At 42.1% G+C, this 26,543-nt stretch overlaps 1 protein-coding gene across 8 annotated transcripts in view; it reads right to left on the bottom strand.

Moving 5' to 3' along the window:
* ATXN2 (ataxin 2) overlaps window positions 1-26,543 on the bottom strand; it is a 150,993-nt gene that overhangs the window by 80,135 nt on the left and 44,315 nt on the right. For 7 of the 8 annotated variants that reach the window (XM_056536191.1, XM_056536182.1, XM_056536168.1 and 4 more), the window contains exons 3-10: window positions 21,720-21,779; window positions 21,019-21,090; window positions 20,113-20,263; window positions 16,100-16,245; window positions 7,891-7,982; window positions 7,500-7,697; window positions 7,220-7,404; window positions 6,628-6,837 (exon numbers count right to left, since the gene is read on the bottom strand). In XM_056536191.1, the coding sequence (XP_056392166.1) occupies window positions 6,628-6,837; window positions 7,220-7,404; window positions 7,500-7,697; window positions 7,891-7,982; window positions 16,100-16,245; window positions 20,113-20,263; window positions 21,019-21,090; window positions 21,720-21,752 (1,087 nt within the window). In that variant the 5' untranslated portion in view covers window positions 21,753-21,779. The remainder of the gene's footprint in view (window positions 1-6,627; window positions 6,838-7,219; window positions 7,405-7,499; window positions 7,698-7,890; window positions 7,983-16,099; window positions 16,246-20,112; window positions 20,264-21,018; window positions 21,091-21,719; window positions 21,780-26,543) is intronic. The other variant, XM_056536199.1, reaches the window with a different exon arrangement.

Raw genomic sequence — 26,543 nt, 5'->3', positions numbered from 1 at the left:
CAATGGGATTTTGGAGAGCGAGTTTTTCTGAAATGGCTTTTGGGGGGCATGTCAAATTTAAGAAGCCCCTATGGTGCCAGAACAGCAAAAAATAACTCACGTGGCATACTATTTTGGAAACCACACCCCTCAAGGAACGTAACAAGGTGTACAGTGAGCCTTAACACCCCACAGGTGTTTGACGACTTTTTGTTAAAGTCAGATGTGTAAATGAATTTTTTTTTCACTAAAATGCTGTTTTTTCCCCCAAATTTTACAAGGGGTAATAGGACAAAATGCCCCCCAAAATTTGTAACCCCATTTATTCTGAGAATGTAAATACACCATGGGGGGGGGAATTTATCATTGTATATAGAGCTTTTTTTTGGTGTATTTTTTAACGCAAAAATTTGCGCAGCAAGTCCGCATTTTTTTGCGCAAAATCTGAGAATTTTTCATGGCCATGTCTACAGTTAAGTTTACCATAGAGCACTTTCTACTGTAGAATCGTATTTATTAACTGCGTTTTTTTACTGCGCAAATATACACCACCTCGGAGGACACGTACCGAAGTGTCTATTTTGGGACAGTAAGGACTGCTACTCCCATCATGGACAGACTCTGCCCATGATGGGAGTTGTAGTCCAGGGGCTGAGGTGCAGATCGCAGAAGGTCATTCTGCAGAGACCTGCTGCGATCTGCATGGCCGGTGGCACATGCGGCTCCACTGCGCTGTCCGCGGCTCCTGTATACACTGTGATAATTCATAATCCCCGACGCCGGGATACAGGAGCTCCGATTGGTCAATAGCTATCCACCAATCAGAGCCCCCCCCCCTCTCCCGGTGGGGATTATGAATTATAAGAACTGTATATAGAAGCTGGCGGGCAGTGCAGTGTAGCCGCATGTACCGCTGGCTTGTATAGTTAATAAACTAGGATCGCAGCAGCTCTCTGGAGAATGATCTGCTGCGATCTGCCCCTGGACTACTCCTATCACGAGTCTGTCCCATGATGGGAGTAGTTGTAGTACCGCAGCGCTGAGGGATGGCACTTGCACATCCCCCGGCTGCGGGACTTTTTAGGACTACTACGCCCATCATGGACAGACTCTGCCCATGATGGGAGTTGTAGTCCAGGGGCTGAGGTGCAGATTGGGTCATTCTGCAGAGACCAGCTGCGATCCACATGTAAGTTAACAAGCCGGGTGGTACATGCAGCTACATCGCACTGCCCGTGGCTTCTATATACACTGACATAATTCATAATCCCCGCCAGGAGCTCTGATTGGTCAATAGCTATTCTCCAATCAGAGCTCCCGTGTTCCGGCGGCGGGGACTATAATAATTCATAATCGCCGCTGCCGGAACACGGGAGCTCTGATTGGAGAATAGCTATTGACCAATCAGAGCTCCCCTCTCCCAGCGATTATGAATTATGACAGCTGTATATAGATGCAGATGCATGTTCCGCCGCTTTGTATAGTTAATAAATGCGGATCACAGCTGATCTCCACAGAATGATCTGCTGCGATCCGCATTTAAAGTTAGCAAGCCGGGCGGTACATGCGTCTACATCGCGCTACCCGCGGCTTCTATATACACTGACATAATTCATAATCCCCGCCGCCGGAACACGGGAGCTCTGATTGGTGGATAGCTATTGACCAATCAGAGCTCCCGTCTCCCGGCGGGGATTATGAATTAAGTCAGTGTATATAGAAGCCACGGGGAGCGCAATGTAGCCGCATGTACCGCCCGGCTTGTTAACTTACATGCGGATCGCAGCGGGTCTCTGCAGAATAGCCCGGTGCGATCTGCACCTCAGCCCCTGGACTACAACTCCCATCATGGACAGAGTTTGTACATGATGGGAGTAGTAGTCCTAAAAGTCCCGCAGCCGGGGGATGTGCAAGTGCCATCCCTCAGCAGCGCTGCGGTACTACTCTGTCCCATGATAGGCGTAGTAGTCCAAGGGCAGAGGGACATATCTCTGTTCACATTATGAGTTTTTCATAATGGGAACAGAGCACTATGTTCCCGAACAGGGAGACTCCAGCTGTTGCTTAACTACTGCCCCCCATGATGGGAGTTTTAGTTTAGCAACAACTGGAGGATCCCTGTTTAGGAACACGCTGCATTATGTGCGCTCTTACAAGGGGAGAGCACAAAAAATGTACTAACCCATATAATTTGTTTTTCTTTTCTTCTCATTTCAGATACGTGAATGCGGAGGACGTCAGATTCGGTGGACTGCGACGATGACCAGCTGTTTTTTCTATTTCAATAAAATGGTTAACGAGTGCTGTGGGGAGTGTTTTTTTTATTAATGTGTCGTTTTTTATAATTGAATTTTCAGGCTTAGTAGTGGAAGCCATCTTATAGACAGAATCCATTACTAAGCCAGGGCTTAGTGTTAGCCCCAAAATCAGCTAGCGCTAACCCCCAATTATTACCCCGGTACCCACCGCCACAGGTGTCCCGGGAAGAGCCGGTACCAACAGGCCCGGAGCATCAAAAATGGCGCTCCTTGGCCTAGGCGGTAACAGGCTGCTGTTATTTACGCTGCGGAGGGCCAGTAACAATTGTCCTCCCCCACCCTGGTAACGTCAGACTGTTGCTGCTTGGTTGGTATCTGGCTGATACTGAAAATAGGGGGAACCCTATGCATTTTTTTTTTTTTTATAAATAAATAAAAAAATATTTACAAGTGTGTGGTTCCCCCATTTTTTCAGTATCAGCCAGATATCAACCAAGCAGCAACAGCCTGACGTTACCAGGGTGACCGAGGAGCATTGTTACTGGCCCTCCCCAGTCTAAATAACACCAGCCTGTTACCACCTAGGCACAGGAGCTCCATTTTTGACGCTCCTGACCTGTTGGTACCGGCTCTTCCCGGCACCCCTGCGGCGGTGGGTTCTGGGATAATAACTGGAGGTTATCGCTAGCTGTTTTGGGGGCTAACGCTAAGCCCCGGCTTAGTAATGGATTCTGTCTACAAGACTCCTTCCACTACTAAGCCTGAGGAAATTGCTTTCTTTTTGGAACACTGATGACATCACGAGCACAGTGCTCTCTGCTGACATCTCTGTCCATTTTAGCAACCGTGCATAGCAGATGTATGCTAAGGGCAGCATGGTGGCTTGGTTGTTAGCACTGCTGCCTTGCAGCCCTGGGTTCAAATCCCACTAAGGACAACAATAAATAAAGACTTATTATTATAAGAGCACTGTGCTCGTGATGTAATCAGAGAGCATTCCAAAAAGAAAAGAATTTCCTCTGTAGTATTCAGAAGCTAATAAAGTACAGGAAGGATTAAGATTTTTGAATAGAAGTAATGTAAAAAAAACTGTTTAACTTTCCGGAGCCAGTTGATTTAAAAGAAAAAAGGTTTTCACCGGAGTACCCCTTTAAGTTCTGTTACCTAACTCAGTATTTTCCAACCAGTGTGCCTCCAGCTGTTGCAAAACTACAACTCCCAGCATGTACTGATCGCCGAAGGGCATGCTGGGAGATTTAGTTATGCAACAGCTGGAGGTACGCAACTATAACTCCCAGCATTGCGCAACAGCCATTTGCTGTTCGTGCATGCTGGGAGTTGTAGTTTTTAAAGATTTAGAGGGCCACGGTTTAGAAACCACTGAACAGTGATCTCCAAACTGTGGCCCTCCAGATGTTGCAAAACTACAAATCCCAGGTGTCAGGACCCCCTGGGCTTTTGCACGGGATGCCTGCTGATAGATATCAGCAGTCATCCTGGTCCGGAAATTCCCACAGGCGTATACGCCCTGGGTCCTTAAGGGGTTACAAATAAATAAAAGCTAAAAATACGATAAACACGTCAAATTGCAAGTTTTTTTTTTTGCTTGTCTAAACCTTTGCTGAATAAATGGTAATGCCCTCGTGAATGTGATTTGATTGCTAAGTGGCGTTTGCTGGAGCACCACACCAGAGACAGATCTGTTAACAAAAAGTGCATGGACATTTATTAATTGCAAACTACAGGCAACAGCACAGTCCCTGACATTTTACTGATAATTTGTAAACTTATAGAAAAATGATCATTACGATCTTCTGTTTTTCTATATGTTTGAACAGCTGAGTTTTTATATTTTTACTTTGTTTCATTCTTTTTCTTGTGTTCAGGTCTTCTGGCTGACCATTATGATTTGTTCTTTATTCTGTATTTTTGCAAAATGTTCAATTTGGTTAATATTTTTTTTGTTCTTACAGGCATGTCCATGAGCCCTGACATCATTGGTGAGCGTGAATATCTGTGTCACCTTCCAGTGATGAGAGTAGGCTAGAGAAAAACCATCAGGAAGATGCAAAACAGCCATTGCCTGAACAGATTGTGGTAGCTCCACTGCCCGACCTGCTTCCTTTTTAATGGATTTCATAAAGATGAAGGGTGAGTGCCATCTATTTTTCAATCTTTTTTTGCGGGATACTTTGAATATGTTTGTAACAACCGACTGTCATTTAGCTTGTTTCATACTCTGCTTGCAATTGTAACACACATTGCAGTGCACTGTCTTTTTAGGATATTGCCATGCATTATTGCACAGGAGAGAAAAAAAAAGCCTATATCAAGAAGCATGTAGTAGGACAAATCAGTGGCATAATGTTAAACCAATGATCAAACTTGCATTTATATTGCCAAAACCTCAATTATCAATGTTTAAATACAATTAAAAAAAATAAAAATAACTTGAACGCAGAGAAACAGAAAGGAGTCAATTTGAGGTTCCCCATAGCAAGCAAGCAGGCTACGACAACAAACATACATATACAAACGCAACATTGACTTTTGCTCTGGGTACAGTGTTATAGGCTTTATGTAAAATGTTGTTCTAAAATTACAGTAACCTTTTAAACGGAATATGACAAGTTTATATTGCCCCGAGTTGCTGATTACTTACATCTTGTAATGCAACCATACTCCTCATATACAGGAAAAAACCCAGCTTGATGGCTGCTTACCTATATACATATAGGCAGACAGCTGACAATCAGTGGCCGAAGGGAGGACCACTAACTGTGCACAGATAATGGGAAGGACTACTGTGGAGATCTAGCGAAACCTGTGTAGAGGAAGAGTGGTGCAGTTGCCCATAGCAACCAGAATTTTTTTAAATATATATAAATAAATGAAAGAAGCAATCTGATTGGTTGCTATGGGCAACTGCACCAGGCTTACCCTACAGAGATTTTAATAAATCTCCCCCATGTCACTGCACCTTGTGTTCTTGTTATCAATGCAAAGCAAAGCTGCTTTAGATGATGCAAGTAGTTTATCATTTAAGTATCAGTGTCACTTAAAACAACTTGACTTTTCGAGCAGACATGTCAGAAGTTGTTGATCACACTGGGTTCTCACTGCTGAGATCCGTGCGAATGCGAAGTATTAGCTTAGTTGTAGTATAAAAAAAAATACCCAGACGGGCTTCACTCACAGTACTGTTGAATTATTTTTTTTTATTTTTTTTATTTAGAAACATAGAATGCGTTGGCAGATAAACATTTGGCCCATTTAGTCTGCCAATACTCTGAATACTATCAATAGTCCCTGGTCACATTCTTATATGAAGGATAGCCTTATGCCTATCCCATGCAGGCATCAACTCATTCACTGTATTTGCAGCTATCACTTCTACAGGAAGGTTACTTTCTTAGTAGTGGATAAATGAAATAGCTTTCCAGTAGAAGTGGTATAATAATGTATCTTACAAAATATAGTGCTTTATGCAGAAAAATGCATCTCTGTGCAAGCAGAAGCATTACAATTTAATGCTCCTGGGTCATGGGAGGGAAGCATAATGTTGCCCTCTTTCCTAGCTAATAACTCCCAATTGCAGTGGGTCTCAGCAGTAAGACCCGATGCAGTCCTCAACTTTTGATATGTTTGATCAACATGTCAAAAGTAGTTTTTAAGGACCATTATGCATTAAAATTTTGCAGCTGTCAGTTATGGCAGCAGAAACCTAATGACTAAATCTCTTTAAAAAGGTTTTTGTATAGCCAGGTTTCATATAGGGCTGATTTTTATAGTTTTTTTTTTTTTTTTTTTAACACACACTTAATACAGAACAATACACGATTCAAATAAAAAACTTTAGAGAAACCAACAAGCAAAACAAACAAAAAAAAAAAAAATGATATTGTTAATGTTAGCAATAGAGGGCTCCCTGCGGCAAGTGAAAAGGCAGAAAAGCATGAAAAGTTGAAAATGACAACAGTTAACCATTAATGTATTAAAAGCAAGTGGATTATCAGATTAGTATTCAATGCACAGAAGTTATTTCACAGTAACTAATTGGGGAAACCTCTGTAGTACCGCCAACTTTTAAGATATTTAGAAATGACCAACTGCTTAAATCCTCAGTGACACTGTCTGAGCAATGAATGCAGGCAACACAATGACAAGCTGATCATGCTTTGCAGAATTCACTATGCGCTAGTGCACAGGATTACTGCAGTCCAACTAAGCAGTCTTAAGCCAATTATATAGATTACATTAGGAAGTCTGACCAGGGTTGCAAAACACTGAAGCTGTAGATGTGATTATTAAAGTCTTATGAAATCCATAAGCAAAGTTGCAGGACGTGGAAGGGGTTTTACAAAACAAACAAAAAACAGAGGTGTTGTACCTTCTGAAGACATGCGTTTAGGCATAGTAGAGACAGGAGCTGGAGAACCATGAGCAGAGGGGTGAGACGGGGGCCTGGATGGCCGCGAAGGGGGCCTGGAGGGCGGCCTTGTAGGGGTGGCTGCCCGAGGTGGAAGAGAGTTGGGACCTGACTGGTAGCGAGAAGGTGGGCGGGAGGAAGGAGATGGACAAGGCGATGGCCAGGGAACACCTGACAGAACAAATGAGATGAAGGAAAGTATAAAAAATAAAAATATGGGATGAAGAGGAGGGAAAAAAACAGGTCAACAGAAAAAGTAAAAACAGAGGGGAAATGGTTTCTCGCATTATACCTGTAGTTTTGGCAAATGAATTAAAATATGGGAGTAATGCTGAGAATTAAGTAAAATCTCTATTCATACCTTGCAATGACATGCCTAAAATTTCTCTAAATCTATTATGAAATTACAATCTTATACTACTGTCTTATCACTAACTGTATCAAGCAATAGGAATAGAATAAGGGCAATTCAAAACTGCACATTTACCCTTCTGCCTCTATCACAGGTAGAGTTTTAAAATGAATACAAATATATAGGTTTTAAGAAACTTGCCTCCATTAACTACTCTCTGATCAGATCCAGAATTTGGGCTGAAATCTGAAGGATGGGATCCAGTTCTTGAAGGAATAGGACCAGATCCAGACTGGCCCATTCTTGGCGAGTTCTGTCTTACACCATGGCTACTCCATGACATACCATCTTTACTCCTCTGTCCAGGCGGAACATACTTATTTTCCCTTTATGAAAGAAAAAAAAAATATGATAAAACAAAGCTCTTACACATCCATGAAGGACATAACCTAAATGATTTTCTCTTCTACTTAAATCCTACCTAGTAGCCATAGAGTGTCCTTCCCTCTCACACGCGTTGCGTTGTACTGCAGTGTATTTTTCTTCTTCAGACCGCTCGTCATTTTCCAAGGCAACACGGGCTTTATACTGAGAACTGGACTCAATCTCTTCAGCTATTTGTGCAGCTCTTGCCTCTCTCTTTAAATACTCTTCCGAATTGTCTCTTTCCAAAGGAACACTTTAGATGAGGAAAAAAATGCACATATTTAGAGAATACTGATATGGCATAAAATAATGTAAAGGGGTTTTCTGTTTTTTATAGAATACTGTATTAAGCTTATTGATTGTGCAATAGGTTTCCAATATAAAACGTTATCCCTTAGTTGCATAATTAATGTTTTCTGATCTACAAAGTCAAGATTTTTACTTACGTATATGAGGAAAGGCTGCTGTCATATGTTGATACCACACCATAATTTTCTTCATTGTATCGAAACATTTCATTTGGATCCCAACCATTAGACTAAACAAAAATAATAAATAAAAAACTTTTAAAACATAGTGATGCAAAAGGATCTATTCAACAAGGGTTAAGTGATAGTCTGTAGTCACATCAAAATAGTAGCTGTGAGTGGTTTACCGTGACCGTAGCATGCAATTTCAATAAAATTATATAAGGACTCACACTACAGCATGCACTGATAAACTGAGGTAGATTAAGCAAAGCTTGTGTAGTGGAAGAGTGGTGCACTTGCACATACCAACCAGATCTCTTCTTTCATTTCTCAGAGGCCTTTTCAAAGAAGCGATCTGATGGGTTGCTTTAGACAACTGCACCACTCTTCCTATACACAGATTTTGATAGACCTCACATTAAAAATAACCACAACACAACATTTGGCAGATTAAATAATTTACCCATATGTAATGATACAGACACGTACATCAGTAGACTACAACCTGTGGTGTTACACAAAGTTTGCAAATTTCTGATCTAGTTTTAACAATATTGCAGAATAATGTGGCTTTTAACCCCTTAAGAACCAAGGCCTTCTTTACCTAAAGGACCAGAGAATTTTTTGCGCATGTGACCACTGTCACTTTAAGCATTAATAACTTTGGGATACTTTTACTTATGAATTTGATTCCGAGATAGTTTTTTCATGACATATTCTACTTTAACATAGTGGTAAATTTTTGTCGATACTTGCTTCATTTCTTGGTAAAAAATTCAAAAATTTCATGAAAAATTTGAAAATATAGCATTTTTCTAACTTTGAAGCTCTCTGCTTGTAAGTAAAATAGACATACCAAATAAAGTAGACATATTGAATATGTGAATCAATATATAATTTAAGTTGGCATCATAAAGTTGACATGTTTTTACTTTTAGAAGACAGAGGGGGCATGGCCTGCATTGGGAGCTGAACGGACATGTTTCTGCCGAGCTCTCGCTTAGGCTGCATTCACATCACGATTTCTCCAATTTCTCCATCCGACCTGAGTACACGATTTTTATAACTTAAAATCGTATGAAATCGTATATAAAGTTGGATCCATTGACCTCCATTAAAAAATCGGATCCATTACACACATCCGATTTGATCAGCATCCGATTTCACACGATTTTTGTTCAGGTCTGAAATTGCGGTCAACCCCGATTTAAAATCCAAATCGTGTGAAATCGGATGCGGATCAAAATCTGATGTGTGTAATGGATCCGATTTTTTTATGGAGGTCAATGGATCCGACTTTATACACAATTCCATACGATTTTAAGTTATAAAAATCGTGTACTCAGGTCGGATGGAGAAATTGTGATGTGAATGCAGCCTTACCTGACTAATTCACCGATATATCCCCCCTGACCAGTGGTGTCACATACCGGAGGGTGCCTTTGGACTCGGGGGTCCCTTGTGCCGGTGGTGTTGAAGCTTGCGGCTCCATTACGGTGCCGACGGCGGTGAGCGGGAGGCTGGTGGAGCGGACTGTGGAGGAGAGAGCGAGAAGTAGCGGCCTTCTGGAGGCAGGCGGCCTCTGAAGGTGTCCGTTGGAGCTGCACTGTGACATGTCCTGAGGTGCTGGCCTTTGTGGGCGGGGCCTTGTCTCAGATCGGTCTCCAGGCCAACCCCGGTCCCTGTGCTGCTGGGACGGACGGGCTGCAGTGCTGAGGACGCAGGCTGGGCTGACAGCTAGGAAGGAGAGAGGAGCTTTCTACCCGCAATTACTGGAGCAGTGAGTACACCTGTCCTTGCCCTACCAATCTGGCCCTTGGGATTGTGGATCTCCCTACTCCATCAGGGCTTGCTGGGGTCTCATCTGTTACAGCTCCTTTAACCCTCCCTGTGCTGGACTCTCCTGATATAACTTTTGGCTGGGAGTGCTGGGACTTGTGGGGAAAGCAGTGCTGGTGAAGTGCTCTGATCACCTTCCGCTGATGCCCTCTCTACTGTGGAACTTTATGCTTGCCATCTTAACTGGAGACGCTTGCTCTGCGGGCTACGAGTGGTGCTTCTAACTTCTGGTGCCTTACTTTGCTCATATTTCTCCAGATAAGTGTCTGTGTGATATCATGAGAGGCCCGAGGGGCAAGTCCAAACGTAATAAGTCAGGGGTTGGCGCAGCTCGCCCTTCCTCGGAGGATGATGTTTCTTCAGATGATGGACTCTCTGAGACTAGCGGTCGCTCCCAGCGTGACTCTGTGGCCCAGACACCTCTTTCTACTAAAGTGGCGGTTAATGCTGCTAAACCGCTGGGCAGGGGCACTAGGCAGGGGTGCCCTCTATCTCTGTTTGCATTGGCTGAAGAACCTCTAGTGGCGGCATTCCACTCCTCTGACTATTAGGAGACTCCCTAGTGGTTCCCTGACCGAGAAGATATCCCTATAGCTCTGTTTGATCTTCTGGGAAGGTTCAGGGAGGTCTCTGGTCTCCAGATTAATTGGGCCAAATCGTCCATTATGTCCTTGTCCCGGGTAGGGACTTTACCTTCTGTATTACCTAATGGGTTGCAGGCGGTGTCCCGCTTTAGGTATTTGGGAGTGGAGGGGTCATCTAATCATTCTAAGTTTATGGCACTTAGACCCTCTTCTAGGTCATACACATTTACAAGCATGGGATTCCTTACCCTTGTCCTTAGCAGGTAGGGTCAACATTTTCAAAATTATATTTCTCCTGAAGTTCCTCTACCTTTTTAATTTGTCACCTATTGTTCCCCCTAGGTTTTTTTTTTGTTAAACTTAGCAGGGCTCTGAGATCCTTCTAATACTCATTTGGAGGCAGACAGATTCTGGAGCTCCCGGGGACTCAAATTCGCCATGCACATGTTTGGTGATGACTGTGTCTTTCCTTCATTTGCTGATATTAGGGAACGTTTTCATGTCTCTCAGGATGCCCACTTCCAGTATCTTCAGTTGCGACATGCGGTCCCTACGCAGTTTGGTTCCCTGGAAGTTACCCCTGTGTTTAATGAATTGGAGCTGCTCCTGGGAACCACCGACCTGGTTAAGCCTCTTACTCAAGAGTTATGCTCTACTGCATTCAGTGGGCCCGGACCAGTTTGCGGGGGACACAGCTGAAGTGGGTTGAGGATATTCCTAGTTTTCTGAGGATATGTGGAAGGAAGTAGTTAAGACGTATTACCCTACGGTAGTTAGTGCCCGAAATATGCTTATTCAATCCAGGTTTATTCTTCGTCTGTATTATACTCCTGTGAGACTACATCGCATGGGGATCTCTGAGTCGGATGTCTGCTTTAGGTGTGGGCAGGAGAGAGGCACCTTTCTGCATACGGTGTGAACTTATTCTTGTGTTGTACCTTTTTGGAGGGAGGTGATTACATTCTTGTCAGATCATTTAGACTTACCCTTTGTTTTGATGCCGAAGGTGTGTTTGTTGGGAGTTATTAATGGACTAGAGAGGGGCTCTTCTAGGCGCATACTGATCAGTTTCCTCTTGTTTTGTGCGCGTAAGGTTATAGTGATGGCCTGGAAGGATGTGTCCTTCCCCCCCTCTGTCCCGGTGGATAGCATTAGTGAACAAAATATGTTCCCTTGTATCATGCCTTATATGCAAGTTGGAAATAGGCGAAAAATTTTCACAAGGTCTGGGTACCGTGGTTGTTGAGACGCCAGTTTGTGGGTCCTCCCAGGCTTAGGGTGGTTCTGTGGACAACTGGGGAGCTCTTAGGATGTGTTCTGTAGTATGTGTGTGAATGGCTTGTCTGTAGTGTGGTTTTAATGTGTTGTTCTCGGTGGGGATACCCTTCCCTTGTATACTTATGAAAGTCTATGATTCTGGACTACGGTTTAACCCCTTGACCCTTTCTATGTGTGGTCTTTGGGTATGATTGTTATTTTGATGCGGGTGGGATGGGTCTGCCAGAATGGTTTACTTGTATGTTGTTAAGTGAGGGCTTCAAAGTTCAGCAGCAATATTCCAATTTTTCACAAACACAAACCTCCAGCTGTAGTAAAACTACAAGTCCCAGCATGCCCTGGCTGTTCATGCATGCTGGGGGGGTTGTAGTTATGCACCAGCTGGAGGCACATTGGTTGCAAAGCACAGTTTGTCACTTAACTCAGTGTTTCACAACCAGTGTGCCTCCAGCTGTTTCAAAACTACGACTTCCAGCATGTACGGTCTTTCGGTGCATGCTGGGAGTTGTAGTTTGCAACAGCTGGAGGCACACTGGTTGCGAAACACTGAGTTAGGTAAACTGTTTCGCAACCAGTGTACATTCAACAGTTGCAAAACTACAACTCTCAGCATGCACTGACAGCCGAAGGGCATGCTGGGACTTGTAGTTTTGCAACAGCTGGAGGCACACTACTACAACCCCCAGCATGCCCTTTGGCTATCCGTGCATGCTGGGGATTGTAGTTATGCAACTGCTGGAGTCCCACTTTTACATAGAAAAAATGTGCCTCCAGCTGTATAACTACAACCCCCAGCATGCACAAACTACCAAAGGGCATGCGGGGAGTTGGAGTTGTGCCTTCTGCTGATGCACAACAACAACTCCCAGCATGCCCTTTTTTGCAAACAGTAAGCAACAGTAGGCGCCCAAGCCTTACCTCCTGCTGCTGCTCCAAGATCCTCCTGCCTGCTGCCGCTGACTGCGCTCCAGGGGCCCCGATCCCCCAGCCGGGGATAGTGGGACTCCACTACAGGTACTGACTCCCTGCACCCGCTCTCACCCACAGGAATAGGGGCGGAGCGCGTGCCGTTAAGGTCACCCCCACAGCAGGAGTCCTGATTAGTCGGCTGGTAACGGCCGATGAATCAGGAAGATCGTGAGGTGGCACCAGTGCTACCTCACTCCTGCTGCTAAAGGTTGATAGGTGACTTTTGAACGGCACCTATCACCCTATATTTCGGGGTCACCAATTGACTCGGAATCGCCGATCTGAATTGGGGGATCTCAGGACCCCCCAGGGTTTGCATGGGGGAGGGCTGATTATTTTAGCCGGCATTCTGGTCTGGTCCCGGCCCGGCAAGCGGCGGGGATCGAAATTCCCATGGGTGTACAGCTACGCCCTGGGTCCTTAAGTACCAGGATGTCAGGGCATACCTGTACGCCCTTGGAGGGAGATTTATCAAAACCTGTCCAGAGGAAAAGTTACACAGTTGCCCATAGCAACAAATCAGATTGCTTCTTTCATTTTGCACCACTGGCACTTTTAAAAATGAAAGAAGCGATCCGATTGGTTGCTATGGGCAACTTTTCCTCTGCACAGGTTTTGATAAATCTCCCCCTTGTTCCTTAAGGGGTTAAAGGGGTACCCCGCTGGAAAACATTTTTAATTAACTGGTGCCAGAAAGTTAAAGAGATTTGTAAATTACTTCTATTAAAAAATCTTAATCCTTCTAGTATTTATAAGCTTCTGAATGCTCTGCAGGAAGTTCTTTTCTTTTTGAATTTCCTTTCTGTCTGTCTGACCACAGTGCTCTCTGCTGACACCTCTGTCCATTTTAGGAACTGTCAAGAATAGGAGCAAATCACCAAAGCAAACCTATCCAGACATGGACAGAGGTGTCAGCAGAGAGAACTGTGGTCAGACAGAAAGGAAATTAAAAAAGAAAAGAACTTCCTGGAGCATACAGAAGCTTATAAAAACTAAAAGTATTAAGATTTTTTAATAGAAGTAATTTACAAATCTGTTTAACTACCTGTCATTGTTGATTTAAAAAAATGTTTTCCAGTGAAGTACCCCTTTTAATCCAGGATGACCGGACAGCAAGGATGCAAGGTAAAATGAACCAATAAATGCTGTAAGTAAAGGTCTAATAGTATATAGTATTGAACGCGTACACTGAATGTAAACAAACCTCTAGGGCAGAGTTTACCAACCAGGGTGCCTCCAGCTGTTGTAAAACTACAACTCCCAGCATGCCTGGACAGCCTTCGGTCCTCTAAAAACTAATATGTATACCTAGAAATGGACCAAGCATGACCTCTTTTAAACTACTTTGTCCAATAAAATGGATCAAGCACAGTAAAGTATGCTGTGGTATATTGCAGCATAAAGTTTTGCCAAAATATACAGAAAAAAAATATATATAAAATGTCAGGACAGATGACTTTCATAAACAGTTTACAGAAACACAAGCAAACACATGAGAAAGGTCCAAACTGGACCCGTCTTCAAACATGTCTATACAAATATTTAAAATATTTAAACAGTTATTTTATTAAACAACTTAAAGGAGAACAGACATGCAGGACAACCTATCCCCTATCCAGAGGAGAGCCAAGGTGACATGCCGGAGATAGTTAGGGTTTCAGCGGTCAGACCCCGTGATCAGACACTTATCGCCTATCCCTCACCTGTGCAATAGTGCTACTTTAACCCCTTAACGACGCAGGACGTATATTTACGTCCTGCGCCGGCTCCCGCGATATGAAGCGGGATCGCGCCGCGATCCCGCATCATATCGCGTCGGTCCCGGCGGTAATCAACGGCCGGGACCCGCGGCTAATACCACACATCGCCGATCGCGGCGATGTGCGGTATTAACCCTTTAGAAGCGGCGGTCAAAGCTGACCGCCGCTTCTAAAGTGAAAGTGAAAGTGACCCGGCTGCTCAGTCGGGCTGTTCGGGACCGCCGCGGTGAAATCGCGGCGTCCCGAACAGCTGATCGGACACCGGGAGGGCTCTTACCTGCCTCCCCGGTGTCCGATCGACGAATGACTGCTCCGTGCCTGAGATCCAGGCAGGAGCAGTCAAGCGCCGATAATGCTGATCACAGGCGTGTTAATGCACGCCAGTGATCAGCATTAGAGATCAGTGTGTGCAGTGTTATAGGTCCCTATGGGACCTATAACACTGCAAAAAAATGTAAAAAAAAAGTGTTAATAAAGGTCATTTAACCCCTTCCCTAATAAAAGTTTGAATCACCCCCCTTTTCCCATAAAAAAAATAAAAGTGTAAAAAAAATAAAAAATAAACATATGTGGTATCGCCGCGTGCGTAAATGTCCGAACTATAAAAATATATCATTAATTAAGCCGTACGGTCAATGGCGTACGCGCAAAAAAATTCCAAAGTCCAAAAAAGCGTATTTTGGTCACTTTTTATATCATTAAAAAATGAATAAAAAGTGATCAAAAAGTCCGATCAAAACAAAAATCATACCGATAAAAACTTCAGATCACGGCGCAAAAAATGAGTCCTCATACCACCCCATACGTGGAAAAATAAAAAAGTTATAGGGGTCAGAAGATGACATTTTTAAACGTATAAATTTTCCTGCATGTAGTTATGATTTTTTCCAGAAGTGCGACAAAATCAAACCTATATAAGTAGGGTATCATTTTAACCGTATGGACCTACAGAATAATGATAAGGTGTAATTTTTACCGAAATATGCACTGCGTAGAAACGAAAGCCCCCAAAAGTTACAAAATGGCGTTTTTTTTTCGATTTTGTCGCACAATGATTTTTTTTTCCGTTTCGCCGTGCATTTTTGGGTAAAATGACTAATGTCACTGCAAAGTAGAATTGGCGACGCAAAAAATAAGCCATAATATGGATTTTTAGGTGGAAAATTGAAAGGGTTATGATTTTTAAAAGGTAAGGAGGAAAAAACGAAAGTGCAAAAACGGAAAAACCCTGAGTTCTTAAGGGGTTAAAGGGGTATCCCAGGCAAAAACTTTTTTTTATATATATCAACTGGCTCCAGAAAGTTAAACAGATTTGTAAATTACTTCTATTAAAAAATCTTAATCCTTCCAATAGTTATTAGCTTCTGAAGTTGAGTTGTTCTATTCTGTCTAACTGCTCAATGATGACTCACGTCCCGGGAGCTGTGCAGTTCCTATGGGGAAATTTTCCCATCATGCACAGCTCCCGGGACGTGACATCATCATAGAGCAGTTAGACACAAAACTTCAGAAGCTAATAACTATTGGAAGGATTAAGATTTTTTAATAGAAGTAATTTACAAATCTGTTTAACTTTCTGGAGCCAGTTGATATGTATAAAAAAGTTTTTGCCTGGAATACCCCTTTAATTGTTACACAGCGTGTGGACATAACATACACCCAAACCGGGTGTAGCAAGCAAACAGTTAAACGGAAAGTCATCTGTTGCAATAAAATGTAGGTCTCCACTTATAACATGTAACAGTCTTTACTTACTACATCTGTATCTAAAGACTCCAGTTCCTCGCTATTAGCAGGCAAACTGCTACTAATAAGGCCATCGCCCCCATCCCATGGTTCCAGATCTTTCTCCTTGTGCTCACCATTCACTTTAGAAGATATACCAGAGTCTGTGAATCCATCTAAAAGACAAGAATTGTAAAGTTACTACACTAATAAATAATTTGAAAAAAGAATAAAGAAATATCTAAGCATGTGCCCAATACCGCTCTGAGAATACTCCAAGAAAAGGATACACTGTGTCCATACTACATTCTTTAGGCTCAGCCTGTGAGGTTTAGGTCTGTGCACACATAAACAAGTCAACCTATACCTTGAGAACACCAATTTTAGCACTAGATCTTAGATGAATGATTACCACAAGTTCCTCACCTCACCACCTATGAAAAGGACATTCTAGCTAGCCTTTGCATGATAAAAATAAGTATCTAAGTAAAACAGTTCAAGGATCCAATAAACTTATAAAAAATATATATATCATCGATCAACAAAGCAAACAGCAGCAAATGTTTTTTTGAGAGAATGCACCCAAATGCTGCTATTACAGGCTGGACGCTCTGCATGCTTCTAACCACCATGGTAGTTTAGGTGATTTTAACATGACCTGACACACAAGCCTTCTCCACAAGTAAGGCAAATTTCCCACGATCTTTATACAGGCACTTTTTTTTAAATAAACCCCTATAATTCCCTCGGGACTTAGAAAAAGGTTCAACCAGAATTTGCACCAGAAATATTCACAGAAACTGATATTTAATACCGTGAAACTATTCCAAAATAACCATATTATCTAGACCTGAATTTATGTCATAGATTTTCAAGTCTACCAGTCTTGCAATGAATAAAGCTATTTTGATTACCATGCACAGTTCTACACATTGTAATGAGCAGCAGTATTGGGAATAGCTGCTAGTCAATGTACAACGCTGTGCCTGAAAAACAATAAAGACACTGTTGGACTCACCAGAATACTGGAGCCCCTTTGGGTCAGCTCATTGTGTGGGTGCCAGGAGTCAGACCCCTACCAATCTGATGCCGATAGTCTATCCAAACAGTCAGGGTCTGATCTCTCTTTTGGCACAGAGCTGGAAAAGAATGCAACTTGTGTGCTTATCCCAATTTGTTCACCTTAAAGCGCAACTGTCATAAAATCTTGGTGCAATAACCTGCACACAGCCTTTGTACTGTTTGCAGGTGGTGTGTGTAGCAATATTTTTTATTTGAATTTGCAGGCTTTGATGACGCCAAAAAATGCTTTTATTCCAAGCCACTGACTGTCGGATAGGCGTGGCGCGAGTTACACGATGTCAGCGCTGGGACTGCTGTGTGATTGACACAGGTCCCAGCGCATGCGCCCTTCAACTAATCTAACAAGCGCGCCGCTGTGTGTCATCCAGCAATCGCTCGCTCCCGCGTCCCGCCGCCGTCTTCCTCTTCAGTGCACCTGCACAGTGCTAGGTGCAGAGAGCGCGCTTGCTGTCCGCACCTAGTATCTAGAACTAACCTGATTGCGCGCTGCTCTGCACAGGCGCACTGAGGAGGAAGACGGCGGCGGGAGCAAGTGCTTGCTGGATGACACACAGCAGCGTACACATTAGATTAGCTGAAGGGCGCATGCGCTGGGACCTGTGTGTCATTCACACAGCAGTTACAGCGCTGACATACAGGGGTAGGCATGTGGTGGGCGCGGTGACGCTTTAACAGTTGCATATATACAGTCGCGCTTTAACAGTTGCATATATACAGGGTGGGCCATTTATATGGATACACCTTAATAAAATTGGAATTGTTGGTGATATTAACTTCCTGTTTGTGGCACATTAGTATATATGAGGGGGGAAAGTTTTCAAGATGGATGGTGACCATGGCGGCCATTTTGAAGTCGGTCATTTTGAATGCAACTTTAGTTTTTTCAATAGGAAGAGGGTCATGTGACACATCAAACTTATTGGGAATTTCACAAGAAAAACAATGATGTGCTTGGTTTTAATGTAACTTTTTTCTTTCATGAGTTATTTAAAAGTTTCTGACCACTTATAAAATGTGTTCAATGTGCTGCCCATTGTGTTGGATTGTCAATGCAACCCTCTTCTCCCACTCTTCATACACTGATAGCAACACCGCAGGAGAAATGCTAGCACAGGCTTCCAGTATCCATAGTTTCAGGTGCTGCACATCTCGTATCTTCACAGCATAGACAATTGCCTTCAGAGATAAAAGTTTAAGGGGGTCAGATCGGGAGACCTTGGGGGCCATTCAACTGGCCCTCGACGACCAATCCACTTTCCAGGAAACTGTTCATCTAGGAATGCTTGGACCTGACACCCATAATGTGGTGGTGCACCATCTTGCTGGAAAAACTCAGGGAACGCACCAGCTTCAGTGCATAAAGAGGGAAACACATCATCATGAAGCAATTTCGCATATCCAGTGGCCTTGAGGTTTCCATTGATGAAGAATGGCCCCATTATCTTTGTACCCCATATACCACACCATACCATCAATATTTGTGTTCCAACAGTCTTGGAGGGATCTATCCAATGTGGGTTAGTGTCAGACCAATAGCGGTGGTTTTGTTTGTTATCTTCACCATTCACATAAAAGTTTGCCTCATCACTGAACAAAATCTTCTGCATAAACTGAGGGTCATGTTCCAAATTTGTTTTGCCCATTCTGCAGCACCTGAAACTACAGATACTGGAAGCCTGTGCTAGCATTTCTCCTGCGGTGTTGCTATCAGTGTGTGAAGAGTGGGAGAAGAGGGTTGCATTGACAATCCAACACAATGGGCAGCACATTGAACACATTTTATAAGTGGTCAGAAACTTGTAAATAACTCATGAAAGAATAAAGTTACGTTGAAACCAAGCAAATCATTGTTTTTCTTGTGAAATTCCCAATAAGTTTGATGTATCACATGACCCTCTTCCTATTGAAAAAACAAAACTTGGATTAAAAATGGCCGACTTCAAAATGGCTGCCATGGTCACCACCCATCTTGAAAAGTTTCCCCCCGCACATATACTAATGTGCCACAAACAGGAAGTTAATATCACCAACCAATTCCCATTTAATTAATGTGTATCCATATAAATGGCCCACCCTGTAGTTGCAGACTATGAATTGTCAAGGGGGTGTTTACCTCAGCTCTTAAAGGGGTACTCCACTGCCCCAGCATCTGGAACATTTAGTTCTGAATGCTGGGTGCGGGCTGTGAGGGTTGTGATGTCACGGACACGCCCCCTTAATGCAAGTCTATGTGAGGGGCGTGGCACCCACCACGCTCCTCCCATAGACTTGCTTTGATGGGGGCGTGGCCGTGATGTCACAACCCTCACAGCGCACACCCAGAGTTCCGAATTAAAAGTTCCGAACGCTGGGGCAGTGGAGTACCCCCCCCCCCTCCTTAACATGTGAAACTGAGGCTTTACAAATTCAAAGTGCCGCTGAAAACCCAGTTTACAGTCTAGGCCCTTATTAGCATAATTGGCACCTAGAAAAACAACTTGAATCAAAAGGAGCAGTAGGATAAGGTACTTTTTTTTTAAAATCTTTAAATAACTAAGAGATCAGTTTAACAATAAACTTTTGACATGTCAGACACTGGCAGCAGGTTCACCTGAACTAAACCTAATACACAGGGTTAAAGTGCAGATCCGTGGTAAAATTGCAGAGATAGATCTGTTATTAGCAAGCATATCTCTGCAACCGTGCCAAGGATCCAGGTATGTCATTCTTCATTTTAACCCAATTCCCCCACACTATAACCCTGTGTATTGTATTTAGTGATGGTGAATAGGCTGTTAGTTTAGTTTTAAAACCGTATCTAAGTCACAGAAGAGAAAAAAAACTTTAAAGCTGTGACTTTTTTTTTTTCTTTAACTACTGTAACACCACACAGGTGAACGGCAGAAAACAGGCTAATAAAAAAGGGGGGAAAAAAAGGAAAACCCACATCTAAAAAATTAATTATAAACTCAGTCGCATACCTCTTTTTGCATAATTCACATCCATGTCTTTAAACTGCACCATAACAAAATCGGAAGCCTTGAATAAAATGCTATCCACAATGTCTTCTCGCTTTGGCCCCCCAGTAAAGTCTTTATTTTTCTTATGAGCTGCATCAAGCACTAAGTCGCACTAAAAAACAGAAGTTGTGAGATAATTTGGGATTGCTTTTTCTAACCAAAAGTCCTGATGAAGTTGTGATTAATATTATCTGATCATTACTTGATTCAACAAGCAGTCAGAAAAAGGCAAAAAAAATTAACTTTGCTTCACACTTCACTTTACTTTATAAAAAATAAAAATAAAATAAAAACTTTAATTCATTTTTTATCATAATATCTTCAAAAATAGTAATTCACAACACAAAATAAATAAACCCAAATAGTACAGGCACAGAATCAATATTTTTGTTTTTAAAACCTTTTATATGCATCAATCATACTAATATCTTATAATAAAAATTACAAATCCTGCAAACAAAATTAATTCTATTTTCTCTATTTCATTTAAGTCAATTTTAAAGATGGATTTAAACAAATCAATAGAAATCCAATGACAAAGCACTAGTGATCTTAAATAGAAATTGTCAAATTAAAAAAATATACAGCATAAAAATGCAAGTTAAATACAGCTATACAGAATTAATTCAAAAACAGTTTAGATGCCAGAACATCACCCCCAATGATTCTCAAAATGAAGGAGACGAAAGAGGTCTAGGTAAGCGCTGTGTCTCGCTATCCATGCACAGTAAATCAGAAGGATTTCTAAAGCGCAGGGATAATCTATGAAGGAACCTGCAGCACAAATCCATTCTTCTAGACAGAACAACCCAAAGCAAGGGCAAGGAGCCTGGTATAAGCAGTTTTTATTAACAGGACCTCACTTACCTTAGGACTATAGGTTTTAAAAACTCCTTCATACACACTACCATTTTTCACATGTACTTCACACTTTGAACCCTAACAGGAAGAGAGGGGAAAAAATATTTATAACAAAGTCTTTTTCAAATAGCATTTTGTCTGAAAAATCTGCAACATTGAGACAAAATATCTGTTGGATTAATGTAAAAAATAACCTGGGGGGAGTCTAATCTGAAGGGAGGAAAATGTCACAAGCTCTATTAACTAAAGACCGCAGGTAAGAGTAAAGGCAAATGAAGCATATTCCCAACTCAGTCATTTATGGCAGATTAACAAGATATCGCAACATGTCACAACAATCTAATAAATTTGGGCCCAGTTTTGGCTCCCACGTGTATTAAGAGAACAGGTGTCCCCCTTGCCACCACTCCACCAAGTGAGTTAGCCAGCAATGGTAACATTTGCCCATGGTCTAGAAGAGAAGCCACTTAACTGTCTCCATTTAAGGCTACGGGAGTTAAAAACCTTCATTCTCCTCACAGTTGGGGTTCAAGGAAATGGGCTTGGGTCTTATTTTACAAAACAAAAATCCATAAATGCCTGAAATTAGAAAATCCCTTTACATGGTGTTTGTGAAAATAGTCTAGAAGCAGATGAGAAAACCATGGAATCCATTCATCAGCTGATTGCAAATGAACAACAAGGGACACCATGTAGAAGGAGCTTACCACAACTGAAGTAAGAATGTGGACCATTCTCATGTTTGCATAGATACCATCAAAAGAAATCTGAAATTAGAAAAGAATTACATTATATTGGAAGAAAGTGTTAAACTTTCATACAATGTTCCTCAGAATTATTATGAGCAGTGGTTGAGTGGCGCTGGTGAAATTTATACATACACACTGATAAATATTATTATACATACATATATATTATATATACATACACACACACACACACACACACACACACACACACACACACATACTAGGGATCGACCGATTATCTGTTTGGCCGATATTCACGATTTTGGACATTATCGATATCGGCAATTATCTTGCCGATACGGGAATAGCCGATAACTTATAACAGAATATCGGTTTATGTTATCGGCTATCGGCCTGAAAAGTCACAGAATATCGTATCGGCCCTAAAAAATCATTATCGGTTGATCCCTAATACTCATGGCTGTAAATGTTGGCACCCCTGAAATCTTTCAAGAAAATGAAGTATTCCTCACAGAAAAGGATTGCAGTAACACATGTTTTGTTATACACAGGTTTATTCCCTTTGTGTGTATTGGAACTAAACAAAAAAGGGAGGACAAAATCAATTGGACATAATGTCACACCAAACTCCAAAAATGGTCTGGACAAAATTATTGGCACCCTTTCAAATTGTGGAAAAATAAGTTTCAAGCATGTGATTCTACCTTAAACTCACCTGGGGCAAGTAACAGGTGTGGGCAATGTAAAAAAAAAATAAAAAAAAAAAATATCACACCTGAAAGCACATAAAAAGGAAAGCAGTTCACTTAATCTTTGCATTGTGTGTAAGCATGGACAACAGAAAAAGGAGAACGGTGAGAAATTGAGAGCCAAAATTGTGGAAAAATATCCGCAATCTCAAGGTTACAAGTCCATCTCCAGAGATCTAGATTTGCCTTTGTCCACAACGTGCAACATTAAGGGTGCGTTCCCACACGGCGTATATGCGGCGTATTTCACGCTGCGCAAAATTTACGGCAGCAGCGGGAAATATGCTGCGTATTCCTTGCTCACTATACACACTGGGCTTTCCGTCTGCAGCCCTATGTGTGCAGTGAGTTTTGGAGGCAGAGCCGTGCGTCACATGGCCCTCTAAAACTCACTACACGCATAGGGCTGCCGCCAGAAAGCCCAGTGTGTATAGTGAGCAAGGAATACGTAGCGTATTTCCCGCTGCTGCCGTAAATTTTGCGCAGCATGAAATACACTGCATATACGCCGTGTGGGAACGCACCCTAAAAAGTTTGCAACCCATTGCACTGTAGCTAATCTCCCTGGGCGTGGATGGAAGAGAAAAACGCAGGATAGTTTGGATGGTGGATAAGCAGCCCAAAAAAAAGTTCCAAAGATAGTCAAGCTGTACTGCAGGCTCAGGGAGCATCAGTGTCCGCGCAAACTATCCGTCAACATTTAAATTAAATGAAACACTATGGCAGGAGACCCAGGAGGACCCCACTGCTGACACAGAGACATAAAAAAGCAAGACTACATTTTGCTAAAATTAAGTTGAGTAAGCTAAAATGCTTCTTGGAAAAAGTCTTGTGGACAGATGAGACTAAGATAGAACTTTTTGGTAAAACAGTCAGGGTGCAGAGACCTGTCTCCCTGATCATCTATTCAGCATCCAGCAGTATACAGTGAACAAGGCCAGAATCCCCAGTTCATTGTGTAAGGGTAGCGCAGGATAACAGCAGCTCAGCTCCCTCTGAAGTAAATGAGCGCAGAGCTGGAGTTACCTGGCTCCACCACTATACGATGAATGGCACAAGGCTTCCAGCCAAGTTTACTGTACAGGGCAGGACACCAAACAGCTGATGAAATTTAAAGCCCCACTTAGTTCAATAGGATTCTGAAAAATTTAAAGACCGGTCTTTAAAGAGTACCTCTCCTGATCTTGTTAAATTTTATAATCCTTCCAGTTCACTGCCCCATGATAAACCACCCCCTGCCTTTATTTTTATTATTTTTTAGTTTCCTACCTTGATATTGCTCTGTATTTTCTGCTCAGTCTCAGATTCACAGACTGAGAAGGTTTGTTCCCCAGCAGGCATGTCATCAGAAGCCATACAGGGGAGAACTTCCTCCCTCACTCTGCCACACAGCCCAGAGCAGTTCAGTGTGAGATGAGCTATGATTGGCTAAGGCTGCACACACCCTCCTTCGCACGCCAGACTGCATTTCCTGATTTTGGACTTCTGCCAGGCTAGCGGAAGTCCAAAGTCTGTGCCGGAGATGGGAGGAAATGTGCTCTGGACAAGTAGGGAGACACCTAGTGGCAGCTTTATTAAAACACAAATAAAACATAGAAAACTTTGTTTTTAAACAAAAGTACATTAGAAAGATTTTTTACCATAAGGAGTGCAAAAGCAAAAATTTGTTTTAATGATAGTGCCCATAAAAATTTTCCAGAATGCGGAATTTCCACAGTGAAAAATAAATAAAAGAGCACCATGCACCAGATACTAGCCACAGTTGGCTGCTAGTTTATATAGAATTACATTACATCATACAGTGCTAGCTCACCTACTGAATAGGAGAGTAAGACAATTAAAAGGGTTACTCCACTCCCCAGCGTGCGGAACATTGAGTTCCTGAACGCTGTGTGCGGGCTTCCGTGTTCACGCCTGCCCCCTCATGACGTCACACCCAGTCATGTGACTTCACGTACCGACCCCTCAATGCAAGTCTATGGAAGGGGGCGTGATGGCCGTCGCACCCCCTTCCCATAGACTTTCATTGAGGGGGCGGGCATGAACACGGAAGTCCGCACACAGCGTTAAGGAACTAAATGTTCAGCTTATCTTTCATATCTTTACAAGCTCTGGTCTAATAAAAGCTGAGCTGTGATTGGTTGCTGGCGGCCAATACAGAAGGGGACAATGCAGTTACTCGAGGAATGGTTTAAAAAAAAAAATGAATAAAAAAAAAAAATAAAATAAATGAAGTCTGCACTTGTCTACTACAGGTAACTGTTACAATTGTCTTTTGAACTAATCAAAAAATAATAATTTTTAAATTATATAGCACGCTGACAATCAGTGCTGTGGAGTCGGACGAAATTTTGGGTACCTGGAGTCGGCAAACAATGCACCGACTCCGACTAAATTTAGATTGGAATGTCCCAATTTACAAAATGTTATAATTAATGAGTTCTCTACTGTAAGAATAAACACAAATGCATGCAGAGCCTCACGTAACCGCAAAACGAACAGTGACCGTGAATAAGCATGCTTTTCATGTGCTTCACTATATGGCACGCCACGCACAATTAGGAGCGGCAATACTTTCCATAGTGTTGTGTTCTGCTGTTACAGGGAACCATTGGGTAACCTAGCCTCTCACTGATAAGGGATTAAGTAAATCTGTTTTTATGGAGGACTAGAGACACTTGTATAAGTGAAGGGAATGGAGGGTCTATAGTTCAAGACTGAAGCTGTAAACCATTGGAAAAACTGCTGTCATTCAGCTAAGGCTATAAAAACTTGTAAACTCTGATTGTTAGCTTAAACTTTAATACATTCGCATATTAATACAGAGGAGTCGGAACATTTATCTACCAACTCCACAGCCCTGCTGACAATGTTAGTTTTTATTAAGCAGCACAGACGGTAACCTTGAATAAGGTTTAGATTTCAGATATGCAGTTTGTAACTTACAGTTTCAGACTTTTCTCAAGTTGACATTTCTTTCTAAGTAATAAATGCTGCTACTTTTACTAGCTTTTAAATACACGGCAAAACTTCACTTTTTTCAATTTTAAAAACACAACCCATAAGGAATCTGCTCACACCTGAGATTCTGCCATGCATACTTCTACTTGATAAAACCTTATTCCTCTTCTCCCCCTGAACACTACTGTGGGCCTGCTCTGCTTGTTTAAAACCCCTATCTAAAATATATAAAGAGTATCCAGACTCTTCCCCTTGAAAGAGCTGAGTGCGCAGGTGCATGGGATAGGGAAGAGACACGGAAAGAATCTGTCGATCGACCTCTATGTGTATAGGCCCCTTACCACTGAGGGAGGTTTAGAGCACATTCTTGATATAAGTAGATAGTTGAAGGGGTTTTCCAGTGAGAATTTTTTTTTCTTCATATCAACTAGCTCCGGAAAGTTAAACAGATTTGTAAATTACTTCTATTAAAAAATCTTAATCCTTTCAGTACTTAGAAAAGAAAAACTCAACTTCAGCAGCTGACCACAGTGCTGCTCTCTGCTGACAACTGTCTGTCTCAGGAACTGTCCAGAGCAGGAGCAAATCCCCATAGCAAACTTCTCATGATCTGGACAGTTCCTGAGACAGAGGTGTCAGCAGAGAGCACTGTTAAAGAGAAAATAACTCAACTTCAGCAGCTAATTAGTACTGGAAGAATTAAGATTTTTTTTAAATATAAAATTCATTTACAAATCTGTTTAACTTTCTGGAGCCAGTTGATATGAAAAAAAATGTTTTTTACTGGAATACCCCTTTAACCCCTTAAGTACCAAGCCCATTTTGACCTTAAGGACCAGGCCAGTTTTATTTTTGCATTTTCGTTTTTCCTCCTCGTTTTCTAAAAATTATAACTTTTATATTTTCATCCACAGACCAGTATGAGGGCTTGTTTTTTGCGCAACATAATGACATCACTCATTTTACCATAAAATGTATGGTGTGGGGAAATTAAAAAGAAAACCGCAATTTTGCACATTTTGGAAGGTTTTGTTTTCATGCCGTACAATTTACAGTAAAAATGACATGTGTTCTTTATTTTGTGGGTCAATACGATTAAAATAATACCCAT

Source organism: Hyla sarda, chromosome 1 (assembly GCF_029499605.1).
Source record: "Hyla sarda isolate aHylSar1 chromosome 1, aHylSar1.hap1, whole genome shotgun sequence".
Classification (NCBI taxonomy): Eukaryota; Metazoa; Chordata; class Amphibia; order Anura; family Hylidae; genus Hyla; species Hyla sarda.
This window is presented reverse-complemented; position numbering and strand designations above follow the sequence as displayed.